This window comes from Corvus hawaiiensis, chromosome 8 (assembly GCF_020740725.1).
Source record: "Corvus hawaiiensis isolate bCorHaw1 chromosome 8, bCorHaw1.pri.cur, whole genome shotgun sequence".
Taxonomy (NCBI): Eukaryota; Metazoa; Chordata; class Aves; order Passeriformes; family Corvidae; genus Corvus; species Corvus hawaiiensis.
This window is the reverse complement of record NC_063220.1, coordinates 29,139,340-29,156,091: the sequence shown is the minus strand read 5'-3', so window position 1 is coordinate 29,156,091 and position 16,752 is coordinate 29,139,340. Positions and strand designations below refer to the sequence as shown.

Sequence of the window (16,752 nt, the reverse complement as noted above, 5' to 3'; positions counted from 1 at the left end):
AGACCTAAACAGTCCTTGGGACTGTCTCCCAGCAAACAGCTCACAGCTGCTTTGGGTGAAAGCACTGATTAAAGCTCATTCTCCCCAGCTGAGCAACAATCAAGCCAAAAAACAGGCACCACCACACAAATAATTTCAACTCTTAAATAATATAACAACTGTTTCTGGTAGAACAAATGCTGTTTTTATTTGTTTCCTAAAAATTAAGAAAAATAATAATTAGCTGAGGCAACTGCTTGTATGATGGAATTGAGGCTTCTCATACAAGTAATACAGCTTTACTAAACATGAGTTGTAACGATCCTTTTCTCCCTCCCCCTTCACCACATGTCAATTTTTACCTTTAATTTTGCTTTTCTTCAGAGTTTTCTTCTGACTTTCTCCTTGCCTTTCCCAGGGCTGCCAAAGGATGTGGTTTCTTTGAGAAATGTACAACAGGGTCCCCCAAATGTGTTAAGATTTATGCCACTCTTTAGCTGCTCACATATAAGTTCAAGTCAGTAAAGGAAAATAAAAGAAAATAACAAGATCTGAACACTGTCGTTGCTGTACTGCCCCAGTAACATGATTTCCTCTGAATGCTCCTCTTGTCACCAACCCAACAGCTTTAAACCTGTCTCAGAGAAGAGATAGTCCTAAATTTGAACAGATTTAAGGAAGAATTTTCTTTCTTTAAGCAATCCCAGCATAAAGTTTAAACTGTAATCCACGTTGCATGCTCAAAATTTTAATAACATTCCTCTTTCTGGTTAATTTTTGAGACGTTTTCCTTTTCAGAGCTACCCCTGAAGACCAGTTTATAGAAAGCAGTGCTCTTGAGCCCATTATTAAGAGCTAAACCTTCACCTGCTGAAACTCAGTATGCTTGACCCATTCCCTGGAGGGAAGCTGATTTACACAGGTGAGAACCCAGGTTTAAGTGGTTTATTCTATCAGCAGACTAAGAAAAAGTGAGCTGTTTTGCTGAGACTTCACCTACAGTGCAGCAATGGTTATCAAAGCAAGGCAGGTATGGGGAACTTCACTTTGCAAGACAAGTATTGCACACATGTAGTTGTAACCCAGCATAAAAACATTCTATCAAGTTTCAACTCTGAAATTAAAAAGCACAATTACTCTTTTTTTTCCCATTGCAATAGGAAAACATGACATACTAAGAAATAAGAGCAAGGCATTCTTCAGATCAAAAGCAGATTCCCCATGGAGTGCAAGCAAATAGAAGAAACTGAGTCACATTTTTGTAAGAAAATAATTTCTAAACTAATGGGTTGATAGAACAAGACGCACTAGAAGTGCTGTGCCACAGATGTCACTTTTGTGAAAGCTCATCATCAAAAGAGCACAATAAAAGGAAGGTACATTTCATGTACAATCACCTTTGCAGTGTAAACATCCTGGAGGAGCTGCAATATTTGGGATCGTATGTTATTCCCTATTTTAAGTACACTCAGGGGAAGTTCCATTTGAAAATCAAGGGCACAGTTTGGTCTTCAAAGTTTTCAGAAACTTCTGCCGTTTTTCTATTTCAACTTGCCAGATATTAAAGGTGAAGGGTCAAATCTGCAGGTGGTGTAAATAAGCACAGCTCTGTGAAAGCTTTCACCTTATGCTCATTTACATCACATGGAAATTATATTTCTCACTTCTTCTGTGAGTAATTGCACATGAATATATATATATGCATGTGTGTGGTGAATACATATTATATAGAAAGTGAATGCTTTGATCCATCAAAAGGAAGATACAAATATAAAACAGGAGACAGAATACGAAAATCATACATTCTGCATTTACTTTGAAAACTGAAAATTATGGGGAAAGAAACATTGCTTATGTTCAAGGAGAACCTGGTGATTTGCTTAAATAATCTAAAACCAAACCACTAGCACATGAAGGATTTAACAGCCTCCTGTCAGGGCTGACAGGCCCAAGCCATGACTTGCTAACTTTTATATAAACAAATAATTACTAGCCAGTGAGAGATCCATTGCAGATTCCTACTTTTGCAGTGTAGACCCTGGTGCAGCAAAGCACTCAAGAGGTAAGGTTATCTTCAAGCAGCTGAGTAGTCCCAGAGTTTGTCGAGCTCATTCACCTGCTTAAAATTAGGCACATATTTAATTTGCGTTTTAATTCCACCACAAATCAGCAATCCACTTCACCTGTGCATAAAGCAGGTGCTCCCTACAGGGCTCACACACATGCTTAAATACTCCTCTGAGAGAGGGCTGCGTGGTTTGATTCTTCAAGATCCTGCTCATTTTAGATGTAGCCCTGCAAAGCAGCCAAACAGGTGTGTAATATTCTGTGCATGAGAATAAAGGAGATCTGACATTGCTTGTAAGTTAAACCACACTCCCAAACTTTACAGCATGTAGCAAGATTAAGCCAAGAGGAGAACACTGAAGAATGTTTAAGTTAATCCCCCAAATATATTGTATTCACAATTTCTTCCACAAATGCAGGTCAGTTAAAATTACTCAGTACAGTGTTTTAGTCCATAATATGAGAAAGGTCTAAGGAGAAAGCAAAGGTGCCTCAGTAAAAGAAGGTTTCAAGCCCCTGTTCTGGGCTTTGCTGCAGCAAATCAGCAGCATGCTTTGTTTTGTGAGGAACAGCTGGGCAGCAGCTCAGGAAGCCTCCAACAGGTTTGTGTGCCACAACACATTGCACCCTCGTGGCCACCCAAGCACCTCCTTGCACCTCTGCCTCAGCACGTTTCTCTGCTGCTCCTAAAATCTTAAATTGGTCATGAAATGAGAGATTTTTCCAAGGCAAATCTTTCCACTCTTTCGCCAAAGCATCTTTACAGATTCCTGTGTGTGCTTAGACTTATAGTGCAGATATTTCTGTCATAACTAATTCATGTATTTATGGAAGATTTTTTTTTCCTGTGGCCATAGGTTTGTTAAGACAACAAAAAAGAAAAAAATATCACAAAAGAAGAAAAAAAATCCAAAGTTTTTGTGGGCCAAGTCTCTAAATAGCATAAATCTAGTCAGCTTTATTATTCATTTTAATTAGTTTGAAGCAAATAGTGAAATTTGTGCCAAGCTACAAAATTGCCCTGTCTTCATGAGGAACCAGCTTGACAACAGAGACAAATTAATCCCTGTAAGAGTACTCCCTCTGTAAGCTCACCATCAACATTCCTCATTCAAAAAGTAGTAGGCTGAGCATGCTCTTCCATAAGGCTCGTTTTATGTCACAGTTTGACTTTTCCTCCCTACTGCTTAAAGTGGAAATGTAAAAATGTGGGGACTTTAATCACCCCATAAATATATGTGTTGTGTAATTATGCAAATCAAATTAGGAGCAGTGAATGGAATGTTTATTTATCCAAAAACCTGACCCGGATCGCCTGCTGACTTTCCTGGGATGTGAATGCATTTTTACCTCTGTTCAAACAGAATTTTTCACCTTAATGTAGACAGTGATTTTGCTGCACCAGGATCTACAGCCTTTTCCAAATAGCGGTGTTCTAATAAAGTGAAGAAATCCAGCTACAAAGGGAAATTACAGCCTAGTACCAGGGATACATTTGAGAAGACACTAAATTATCCCAATTTTGAAAGAGAGTGATGGTCCACGAAGAGGAGGCGGGGGGACAGGGATCCATTATGTCTGGCATTCAAACTTCTGTTTGGGAAGGAAGCAATGTGTTAAGATTTTGTTTTGGTATTTTTCTGTCATATGAAATTGCACTGGTAATATTTGCATGACAAGACATTAAATTAGCTGTATGTGTTGCTCTGTCTTTGTCCTCTGTGTTTCACAGACAAAAGGTTTTGTACAGCCATTTGTACCACGATTATAGACATGGCCATTAAAATGTTCCTCTTTACAAAATCAATGGAAAAAAAAAGCAGAGCTGTGCTTATAGTCTTGTCATTCAGGGATATGATGTCAACAGGGAGCACTGCATCCATTATGCAACAAATTCAGTGAAATCTTAAAGAAAGAGATGGCACCAGAGGGCACAGTCACTGCAATGCCATTATCTCCTGCCCTTACAGCTCCTCCTTGCCTCACTCCATTGGTTCCTCCCCATTTTCAGTCATGTACACAAGAAACAAAAAAAAGAGCTGAGCAGTTTTTCTTAAAAGCTTTCCCTTTAACCTAAAACCTGTTCATCAAAGCATTTATATATATAATATATGTCATAATATATATAATATATATTATATATATGTATAACAAAACCCAGAAAGTTAAATTAAAAGAGCCACACAGCACAGCAGACACATAAAAGCACAATCCAATAATCCTGTGCGTAAATTTAGAAACTGTGTGGAAGTTTAAATCCTTGTTAGATGGAAAACGTTCTCTGTTTATTGTTTGTTGGATTTTAGTTATAATTCACCTTTAAAACATTTTTTACTGCTATGCTAATACCAGCTGTTAAGTTATCTGAGTGAATTGTCATTTTGGCTATAAAACAGGATTCTGGGGAAAGGAAAGATCTGAGCATGGTGAATTTTTCTAGCAAGAAACAGATAAATTTTTTGCTCTTAAAAAAACCATACCTGTAAGGGAATAAGTGTTGAAATCCATGAAAAAAAAAGAAAAGTATGGCCCTCAGTCCCAGTAACAGGTCTTCTTTGGCACTTGAGAACGACCACAAGTAGTTTGCCTTTTTATTCATATAGAACAAAATTTACAAAGTCATTCATACATTTTTGTTTGTTTTTTGTTTTGTTTTTTACTTACTTCGAAAATTGGGAATATTCAAAATACACTTTTACCCCACTTCATTCTTTCATTATTTACAAGTATATACAAGAAAAACGTAAGAGTTTGTTTCCTTTTTTTTCCTTTTTTTTTTTTTTTCATTTCTTTTAAATTTTGTATTAAAAATCTCTGCTGGTTGTTTTTACTGTTTGTTTTCGTCATATGGATGTTCCATGTGAGGGCTCCATTGCTTCTGGAATGACTCCCCCCGGCACGGACTGGAATGACATTGGGATCGGGGTTTTCACGGGGCTCTGCCGGAATAGTCCTCCGTTGGGTGACCTGTGTTTGCACTGTATGGAGGGCATGGTGGCTGAGCTGCTCAGTGGCAGCGGCAGGTTGCTGCCCGAGGCAGCTGTCAGTGTCCTGCTGGCACCATGAGCTGTCTGTTCTGGTAAAAAGGTGGTGACAGAAAGTTGCGTGTTCTGGTACTCGCGCACCGGCTCCAGGGTCTGAGCTGGCTGCATGCCACCGATCTCCAGCGCCGAGATCTCGATGGATGCGGGAGAGATCTGCTTGTGGGCTATGTCTTCATCAATTAAACTGTTCATGCGTCTGTGGACCTGCTCCAGATTCACTTCTTTGTCCTAGTGAGGAAGAAACCAGAACAATCAGTCCAAACCCAATCTCCAACCCCGTCTGGTCCCCCTTCCTCTCCTCTGTGTGACCAGAGTTGCTGATCACTCACTACATCACTTGGATTTCAACTGTGCCTGTGCAAAACCTCAAGCTCCACCGACCTCAAGGTCCGCTGACATCTCCAGATGAAAAACCTGCTGAAGGAAATGCTGAAGAAAACACCAGCTCAATCTCAGCCCACTGGAGCTCCTCATGTTGTCAATCCCATCCTCCTGGGAGGTAAACTGATGTCTGTGCTTCAGCTAACAGGGTCTGGCACCAGGGACCAGCACATCCCTTGTGCCCTTGGCTCACCTTGCAAAAGCTCAGAAAAAAGCCTATGGCAGGCAAACAAATGAGCTGGGACTCCAAATTCCAGTGGGCAGCTCAGCCCCTTGTCACCACATGACAGCTCCCCACTGTCTCATCTATCTGCAGAGCATTTTCTAAAGAACACATCAGCAAAAAAGCCCTGACTTCAGGGCAGTTGCTTCATGTGTCCACATCTACTGGCCAGGGGTTGCAGTGGTGATGAATTCTTGCCTTCCCATCAGGAAGCCCCGTGTCACCTGTGTGACACAGAACATAGACCTACTGGAACAGACCTGAGAGACACCTACTCTGAGAGCCCTGGGGAGGGGACCACACATTTGATTTGTGTTTGGAACAGTTGCATGAGAGACCATAAGATGTCTGTCACCTTGACACGTCATATGAAAAAAGTCTGTCTGTAGTCAGAGCTCAGTAAAACAATGCTGGTCTTTAGAAAATGCATCAGCATCTTCTGAGAATGTGTTTCCTAAGGTTCCCAGAGCAGTCTCTTCAACTGACTGTCAGGACCACTTACTCAACACATTTGAGCTTCCATGAGGAAACATAGCAAAAGGAGTTGTGTTTAAATCCTGAGGTAGCAAAGACCTACAGTGGGCTGTTTATCATCTCAGCACAGCATTCAAGACGCTCAAATTGTGAAGCAACAAAACTGGCAGGGTGAAGTCAACCACCTGGGATGCTGTATGACTGAATTTTAGCAGCTAGCATTGTATTGCCAATAAAAAGGTATTACATTATATCATTACTCTACATTTCATAAGGACCAGCTGTGACTGCAGTTGTAGTTATTTGATGCAAGTGTAACAAACAGCAGAATAGCAGCAAAGCATAACAGCCTAACAACCCTGGAACTGGAGCAATTCCCTGGTCCAACAGAAACCTGTAATGACATTAGTCAGACAGCAAGACTCCAACCTAGGGAGCAGGACTACCTGAAACTTTTGTGTTCCAGTAACCCCTGGCTGCCCAAGGTCAGCTTGTGCTTAAATGTTGGTTTAACTTAACAGCAGCAGCCTTAATGATTCAGATCTAGGCTCAGGGAATGAAGAAGTACAAGGTGTCACTGCCACTCACTCCTCTTAATCTTTTGCCACTGGTGTTCAGGTGGAGCACAGAGTATTACAATCTTTTTCCAATGGTATCCTCTGCTCTGCAGCTTTGCTTTCCCCTGTAAATTGACAAGCCAACTTCAAAGTTCTTGATTCCAGTCAATGTCAACTACAGATTCAATTTAGCCTTGTGATTTAACACCCCTTCTACATTACTCAAGAACCATTGAATTTGCTGATCCCTCCATGGGTTTGGAAATGAATTAGTGTTACATGATGTACAGTCCAAACCTGTGTCCTTAGCTTAGGCTAAATCCATATTGATTTCACCTGGAATACAACTGCTCCACAATTACAGGGCTGAGCTGCATGTTGCAAATTCTTTGCTAATCAGTGGAAAATGAATTCCTATTTAATTTACGTCATAAATCCACCAAAATCCCAATGAAGCTCCCAGAAACCTGGGGGATATAATCTTCCTCACCAAAACAAAGAAACAAATAATTTTTTAAAAAATCTTGCTTTTTCAGCCAAATCCTCTAATCAGATAATTTTGAGTTAGAGAAAAATCAGTGGATAATAAAATAAAAAATAAACTTTTTTGACATGAAGGGATCACACAACACTTGATCAGATAACCCCTGCAGCTATATTAAGTCCCTCCTGACAACAACCACACCTGACTTGTCAAGCCCTTCATCCAATACATTAGACAATGCACTAAGCTGATGATAACTCAGAGGCTCTTTTCTAAATTCTGTAGCTAGTAAAATTAAGGATTTATGGTACAGTGGCCAGAGGATTACACGGATTTAATTCGTAATTTCCTCAGTTCCTCTTTCTTGAAGTAAAATTGTAGACTTGGGGCAAATGTGAGAAAAGTTCTTGCATTATTCCCCAGTGGGAGTAAGAGCTTGACCTCTTTGGGTGGGTTCCTTTTGAACAGATGTCCAGCTACTCACTGCTGCATTTTCCTCACCTGTTTGCCAACAAAAGCTTGCTGCAAAGTTCTGCATGTCCACAACTTCAGCTACCACCATGTATGATGATATTGTGTCTAAGGAGCTAACCCCCAGAAGCCCATAATGCAATGCCTCTTTAGGTATCCTGTACTATTTCTTTTCTAAACGAGGCTGCTAGCTGTGATGTAGACTCCTAGCTGGCATTCTGGGTGTCTGGGACTCATATTCTTGTCAAGCCTCCACTACAAAATAAGAAAACAAAGGAGATCTCAGGTTAGAACTGAGCAAATATTGGAGTAAATATTCCTAAATGAGGCTGTGGAGAAATGTTCATAACTCATTAGCACTTTTATGAGCTTTTGCCAAATACTGATGCCTTCTTCAGATCATTTCAAGTGAAAATATACATCATTTTATTTATATTTTAGTTTTTTTTGATTGCAAGTACATCCTGAGTGCATTCATCCTGCTTTGCTAGTGGAACAACTAAAATGTGACTTGGATAAAGCCAAGCCAGAGGGAAAGGTGAGGTTTCAATAATTGCAACAAGCAGTCATTAATTGTTTGCAGAGCGAAAATAAATTTATGAATGAAGCAGGATCTTCACTTGAAGCATCTGTGCAAAAAAGGTCATAAAATTCAAAGCATGAATTAATCCTGGTTGCATATTTAGCTGAGCCCTTTTAAAATGTAAATATGAAGAGGCACAGCTGGGATGCTCTTAATACACATCTCCTGGTCCAGACCACAGGGATTATTAAGGACCACATTGTTTGGAATGTTCCCCTCTCCTGGCCTAACAGGCCTTTTCTTCTGCTATGCACAGTCCACCTCGGGACAGCATTGCTCAGAAAATGGTGCATTTGCAGCTGCTTATGTTTCACAGTACAAACTCATGTTTCACTGTGTTAAAATTTTCCTTCTCAATAAAAATTAAAACCAGCTCCTGCAAACAGACATCACATTCTATCTGTATCAGAACACTTTATGAAGTATGTAGAGAAGTAGATGCTTGGGATCTCTTTAAGAAGTAGGGGTGAGGATTTCATTTGCCTACTTCTCTTCCTTCAGCATTAAGGACAACTTTCTGGCCTTATTAAGATCAGAGAAAACTTTTTAAAGGCTTTCGACAGACCAGGAATTCACATTATTCCTTCTTTTCATTGTCAAAATAAAATGTTTGCAAAGGTTATGGAAAACAACTCGTCTCTGAGGAATTATAAAATCACATTTTTAAAGGTTCTTCCCTTTTTCTTTGTCTTATTGGACAAAGAGCAGCTAAATAACCAAATGTCAAGGTTTGCATGAGACTATCTTAATGGTGACTGAATGATTCTTCAAATACTTAAAAAAAAACTAAGATAAAATTCAGAAACCCTTGAAAAGATTAGTTTGTCACTGCACACTGTAAAACTGCTATGAATACTAAGATTTCCAGAAGTGAAGGTTTTGGATGGCTTTATGTGACAAGACAACCTTTCAGAATTTGTGAATTCTGTAAACCTAATCTTTTTGTTTCCTTTATTGTTCTTCTGGGAAATTCAGTAGCATAGCATATGTTACTGAAAACTAACAAGCTAAATGGAAAAAAGTTTAAACAGCAATAAAGCCAGAAAAAATAAATCCTAAAAGTTACAGTGTTTTGCTCCATTGTCAGCTCCACATTCTCCTTTATTTTTAGTTCTGTGCTTCTCATTAAATATCAGTAATTTGTTGAAATTTCTTTTTTGCACTTAATATACAAAATTTAGTTAATATTATAAATATGTCACATCTCAGCCATTTCATGCCAGTTCAGCTTCACTTCTCATCTATGGCTGTGCTGGAGACAAGTATATGCTTGTGTTGCCAGAAGAAGATAAAATATTTTTCCTTTGCTGGCTTCATAATTCTCTTTTCAATATTAATGTTGTACTCCAAATAGATCAGTTGAAGAAATTAATCAGTGAAGGAAAGAAACGTGTAAGGAAAAATTAATTACACACCCAGGCTTAACCTCTGCAGGCTTGAGGAAAACAGCTCACCAACCACTGCTCCTGGTCAGGAAATTCTCTTATTCATAAATACCAAGTGAAATGTCACCGTCCCCCAACGAGTTTGAGTTCTGGAAGGGCTTTTGAAGGGCAGGTTTCTGATATGTCCCAAACACTCAACTGTGAGCAACAGGTTCAGTGGCCTATGACTGACTGCACGAACACACCCTGGCTTGGAGTGGATTTGCAGGATGCTCACCAGAATGATCTGAAAATAACTAAACCTGCATGGCCACACCTACAAGAAACTCTCTGTCAAGTCTGGCCTTATCACACAGAGAGAAATTAGAGCAAGATACAAATGCAAACAGCATGATTTACAGAGTAATCAGTATTTTTTTTTCTAGCTTATTTTCTGTGCCTCTTGACAGTGGGTTCTAATAAAATCCCATGGGCAGTCATATTGAAAGAATATGGAACTAATTGGGACATCTGGAGTCAGTTAACGTGGTCAAATTCAAGGGTGTTGGAAAGGAGGAACTGGCTGATGTTTTCAAGAAATTGCCTACATCACCCTAAACACAATTAATTAAAAGGTAACACTGCTCAGCTGACAGGCTTGCAACACTGGGGATTTTCCAGGGGAAAAATTTTTTGAGAAAAATATTTTTATTAAAGACACCTTTAATAAAAGGTGCAGCATCTGGTTTTTGCTTGTGATTTCTCTGAGCTTATCACAGAGCTCAAGAGAAGCCACTTGAAGACGTAAAAATGCTACAAGATGATGAAACAGTTCCAGCAAGGCAAAAAGGAAGATAAATGCCCAAACTGGAAAGTCTAATATCTGCAGAAATGTGATGCTAAAACTATGCCAAAACTGTGATAAGTTGCATCTGCATCCAGCACATGCAAATAAAAGCACACTAGACTAGAGAAGAAAAAGATAGATGGCCCTGACCCCAGAAGGACTCAACTTTCAGAAATGTAGCCAACATGGGCAGACAGGCTCACACAGGGAGGGAATATCTTGAATATGTCAATACCTCCCAGTCAGGTGCCAAGAATGAAAAGCCTGTTAAAGTAGTTCTCAGTAAGACTCAGGAGACATGCAGGAAACAATGCTGTTAAGGTAATATAGCCTTAATCATCAATCAGGGCACATTTCTGGTTTGTTTGTTTGTTTCCTGTCCTGGGTGACAATATGAAGGATTATCTTTCGGTGAGAGAATGAAACCAAGACACAAATGCTAATATTAGATTTTCATTCTGTACAAGAACTATTTAAAAAAATGTGGTAATTTTGTGATTAGGGCTGGCCTTCAAAATTTGAGACAAACACAGTGTCAGACACTTGCTCTTCCACCCTTGACCAGGAAACATGCTAGTTTCTCTCCCACTCCTATAAAAGTCCTCTTGACTCATATATGTTGTGTTCATAATGACACTGTCAGAGGTCATGAGACACAAGTGCTGGAAGTCACACCTGTACCCAGTTAGAGAGAAAGGAACACTGAGGCACTTCCATGCACAGATAGACATACTGCAAAACTGAAAAATAAGGCAGAGAAATAAAATTGAAACAGCAAAGTTTCCATGCTCAGGTACCCACAAACTATTCTCCTCTTACTCAGCATCAAAACCCACAGCTCCACCAAGCAACCACCTTCAGTCTTTGAGGTTTAAGACATCGTGAACTCAAACATTTGCTTGTTAAGGAGAAATAAAGCAACAGCAGCTCTGCTTATGTACAGTTGTTTAGGATTATTTTGAAATCCTGTATTCACCCAGGGTCACTATCATTACTTTCAGTTACAGCCACCGCATATGCAAAGCTGTAATTTTAATTTATTCCAGGAGGCTCTGACAGACTGGCAAAACCAGGCATAACTGGCTTGCTCAAGAAGAAAAAGCAGTGATGGTATATGTAATAGATGTGCTGCAAAACAATGACAGTAGAGTATGGTGTTACATTAATACAAATAACCCCTTTTTAATATGTGTGTGACACTCATTATTCCAGAGATTCTGCAGCCGACAATGCAGTGAAATGCAGAGAGACGTGTAAACAGATGCAGTGATGATCTATGTCTGCTGTCATTAATTTAACACAGGCAACTGACCCAGTCAAATGGCACTTAATGTTACATAAAATTTGCTGAGTGGTTTCTGAGTGTGCTCTGCTCAAAGCTGGTTTGACCATAACATAATCTTATTAGAAATATGCAGGGATGCACCTCAAGAGTCTACTTGAAAAACTGCTTTTAGAAATAGGCCCAATCCTGCAATCAAGCTTCTGTTCTTATAAGTGGAAGCTCTACCATGTATTTTAAATCAGCAATTAGCTAAATTATTGTCCATAAACCAGCTGCTAGAAGAATGCACTGAGACTGACATCAGGTGAGGTCCAGTTGGCTGTTAACTGATTGAAAGAATAAAAGAAATGAAGGTTTTGCAGTATGTTAATTTCATTCAATGTGGAATCATCTGCAAAGAAACAAAACATAAAAACTGTGTACAAGAGGCCACCTTATTCACTAGGTGATGCCCTCCTTCACCAGAGAGCAGAAATTCCTTTATGAAGAGACAGTAACACTCTTTTTCCTTCTAAGTAAACCTGAAAAAAAAGTAAGATATTACAGAATACTGCAAAGTTGATGTTAATGTGATAGAAAATTGTTTCAAATACACTGCCAAAGTTTATTTCCAGCTACCCACAGAAAGAAAATAGGTGCAAATAAATTATTACTAAAAGCCTAGACACCAAACAAGAAACAGTGACTTGCTACAGAACTAGTGCAAGTAGCAAGAACCTTCATGAAGAAGTTCACATCTTCCCACGCGCCTGTTGCGCACCTTACCCAGGTTGGATTTATCTAACCTGGAATCACATCTAACCAGGGGTCTAATTCTGACATGTCCCACGGGTCCTGCCTGTGAGCCTTGCTAGGAATGCTCCAGACAGTTACCTCCCCAGCAGGCCAGTGAAGCTGACAATGCACACCACTTCAAACCAGCCAAACCTCTCTGTCTTATTTATTGTCTTCAGCTGCATCCCCGTCTCTGGCACTGTGTGAATAAATACACAGGACACAGTCCTGATGGGAGAAGAACCACACATGAGGTGACAGCAGGTCTCTCCACAGTGTCTTGCTGTGATCTGCTCCCACATTCACCACCATCCATTAACTAAGTGCAATCACAGAGATCACAGTCTAGTCCTCACAATTCACACCAGACCTGCCAGGAAAGAGGCTGTGATAGCATTTTCATTTCTTCCTTAGTATGAAAGGGGGCATTCAGCCTCATGCTGAGATATTCAAGGTTTAAAATCCTTACCAACCTTGGTTCACCAGCTGGTAACCCAACTACAAAGAGAATGAGTGAGCGGTTCACATGGTTCAGATGTTTCCACAGTTTTCATGAGGTTAAAAATAAGAGAATGCAAAGAAACATTTCTCAACACAAGCAGCAAAATGCAGTACAGAATGAGTGCTGGTTGATGAGCATGCCAATGTCTCTGCAAAGGAACTTGGGAGAAAGGAGAACTTGCAACCAGAGAAATCTCTACTGTGTACACACTACAGACTGCAGTTACAGGCATTTCCAACAACACAGAGGTCAGGAGCAAGGGGAGTTCCAGGGGAAGGTAAAGATGAGGAGAAAACTAACAGGGATTCATCTGTGCAGGCATTTTCAACAGGAAACCAATTATCTGTATATTTATTATAAATTCTCACCATGCTTCTGAGGCCCAGCCTCACATCATTGGCCATCTCCAGATGGAAAGGGAAAGGAAGATGTGGGGAGAAAAAAAAAGGATCAAGATAGTGAGGCTAATAATGTAATTAATATTTCACTCTTTTCAGCAAATATATACTTATTATTTCTTCTTTATTATATCTGAAATAGCATTGCAACAAAGGAGGATGGCCCTCAAGAGGGTGGTCTTTTAAGAATTTGACATCATCTAAAGTTATACTGTGAGGTGACAGATTACTCTTTCATGAAGGAAAAATTAAATTCATGAAGGTTCTATTCCAAAGCTCACTAAAACTTAATGGCTTCTTTACATTGCTTTACACAGTTTTTAAACCAAAATTATAATCTAGTCCATAAGGGATGTAATTTTTCACTCTAGTGAGCCCAAATCAGAGCAATGCTATCCTTTAACACTACTGAATTACTCTACTGGAGCATCAGGCATAACAGATTGCTCCACACCCTCCTTCTTCACTGCTCCTGTCTAGTCACATCCAAATCTCAAAAGTTCCCATTTTCTCCTATTATGCCAGGAGTAAAAGAGAGTTGGCACAGGAGACAAAGAATTGCTTCTACAACCTGTTTGTTGCCCAATGTTAGCTGACTTACACAGCCTCTTGTCTCCACTCCAGCTATGGGAAAGTCTTACTAAATCCTTACTCCTGACTATTAGGCACATTTTTTTAAATTAGAAAATGAATTTTGAAAAGGTTTCTGCGCCTCCATTCAGGGCTGTATTTTGGAAACTACCCAAGCTCCTATTTTGACATAAGACAAGACATGACCAGCCAAACCATTAAAATAGCTCAGCATAAAAATCTGGACACCAGTTTCCCAAAAGATAACTCTTGCATACTGAATAATTCTGAAGATACAATACTTCTTATGTTGAGTGAGTTTGAGTAGCTCTTTTCTATATATGTGCCTAAAAATATGTGTCTGGAATTATGGAAAATCATAACCAAGCCATTGATTAATTTAAAAAAAAAAATATTTTCCACAGTATTGGAATCTGTGATTCCTTAATATTTTGCTGATATTGACCACAAGTTATTTCAGGTACTGTAAAATTATTTAAATCCAATTGGCAAAAAGGTTTATAAATTGCATGGTAATATTATTGCATTATAAGGTCAATCTTCAGCAAATAACTTCAATGCACAATTAACTCCCAGTTTCTGCTTCATACATGTAGGTTTCAAAGCAACTGAAGTTTGATCCTTGCCACTAAAAAGAATGGAAATGTTTTGGTGCTCTGGGTGAGATCAGAATACACCTCTTATTTAATTTTATGTACATGCTTAAATGCTTAGTCAGATCAACACCTAAGGCATTTTACAAACCACAAAAATGCAAAAGAAGTTTGAGAAAAAGTCACATTTTATGCTTCTTTTTTTTATTTTAAACTTTTACTGATTTTGTTATTTTACACCCCCTTCAAAAAGTCAACTTTAAAATACCGCCGTAGGCTGAGATAAGACATACAAAAATTAGCTCTGTAAACATTGTGTGAAGAATCTAAAAGAATCTGACACATTAAGGCTCCAATTCAGTAAAATACATAAGCTCATGCCAAGCTCATGAGTAGCCACAGAAGTTCTCTGGGATAGGCAATGTAATGCAAATTAAGCAAGTACTTACACTCATCACCAAACTGAAACTTTAAACAGGTTATTTCTTTTTGATCTCCCTGCATGGCAACATTCATTTTTTAAGTTTATTTCTGTTGAATAATTTTCTTCCCCCCCGCTAAGGTTCATGCCAGATAAATCCAGATTATATCCCTAAGGATCCCATTAGCAGGGTTTTCTTACATGACAGAGAAAAATTAAACCAAACATAAAAATCCCTTCCTTGCAGTTAGGGAAATATGCTGGTACAAAACTCAATTGCTTCACCACTGCTTTGGGTAGAAAAGCCTGGGCACAGTGACATAAATCACATGGATGACATGTCACTTTTAAATCCATTACAGCCTTGACCAAAATCTATGGTGATCAATAGCAAGAGCTGACTGATTTCATTCGATTCTGGATGTGCACCCTGCCAGGGACCAGGAATTACAGAATTTCTGCTTTACTATAGGCACCTCCAAAGAGAAAATCTTGTTTCTTCACTCACATAAAAAGCCAACATGGAGTTTGTTAAGATGCCCTTCCAGCTATTATCAGTTCTGTACAAGGTAATTTATATATTATATATTATATCTTCCTTTTTTTGTTTTTCCTTTGACCAATTCTTCCAGCTTATACTTTATCATCAAACAACATTAAACTTTTCATTCTGGGATGACTGATTCCTAACACCACTTTGCTGATTTAAAAATGCTAGTTAAATGAAGTTTCTCAGCTTATTACATTCAAAGCTGGTTGAAACTGAATTTCTAGATGGCATTAAAATGCATTATTTTGCCAATGCTTGCATGATTTATTTTCCCCAAAAACACCTTTATTTATTCTTAGAAAAGTAGAATACAATACAGTGGTACAAACAAATGATAATTTATACGCAACTGAGCAAAAAATGTACAAGGATTTCAGACATGTCATTAAAATACAGAAAAAAAAATTTAAAATAAAAACAAGATAAAATATAGAGAACATGCAATGAAGGGAAAATAAAATATCGGTTTGATGATCTCGTGTTTCCTTTCACTCTCAAAAGGAACCATCCTGGGGCAAATCAAATTGTCAGATAAAAAGGTAACACCACAAAGGACACAAGGTCAATGAAGTGACAAGGAAAAAGACAAGGAAAGTGAAAATAATGGTGAAAGCAAGAGACTCTTTAATAATCAAAACCAACACTGCTGACACCATGCTGAAGGTACAGAAGCCTCAATTGCCATGGAATAGTATCTGGCTGGAGAGCTAAAGTGAGATGAACACAGTGCAAACCACAATTCTTAGCAGTGAAAAATTTGGATCCATTGGACTCTTGTCTGCCAGCTCCTATTTCCATTTGTAAGGTACACTGGGATTCCTGCTCTTCTAATACCAGAAAAGAGTCTTAGTGGGTAACTTTCACGACTGCTAAAGCTGGAAGGATGGATTTTTGAGGTAGGCTGGGTAGGGACATCAGTGGACATAGAAACAGGGGAGCTTAAGGCAGATCACAAGAGGCTGCCCCGGCAAGAGATACAGGGCTCCTTTCTTTCATCTTGCATACTGCCAAAATACTTGTGACAATTTTTAGAGCAATTTTGCTACCTCCCACTATCTCGTGGAGCTCACAGAGTCTAGACTTTCTGAGATTCAAGACATCATTAAGCTTGGAGTAGCAGGATATAGGAATTACAAGGCGCTGTTCTAGAACACAAGACCATTC

General features: G+C 39.0%; 1 protein-coding gene across 1 annotated transcript in view; it reads right to left on the bottom strand.

Annotated features, from left to right (window-relative positions):
* Positions 1-161: 161 nt before the first annotated feature.
* GRID1 (glutamate ionotropic receptor delta type subunit 1) overlaps positions 162-16,752 on the bottom strand; it is a 499,007-nt gene continuing 482,416 nt past the window's right edge. The window contains 1 exon segment of the mRNA XM_048310905.1: positions 162-5,318. Within this exon segment, the coding sequence (XP_048166862.1) occupies positions 4,890-5,318 (429 nt within the window). The 3' untranslated portion in view covers positions 162-4,889.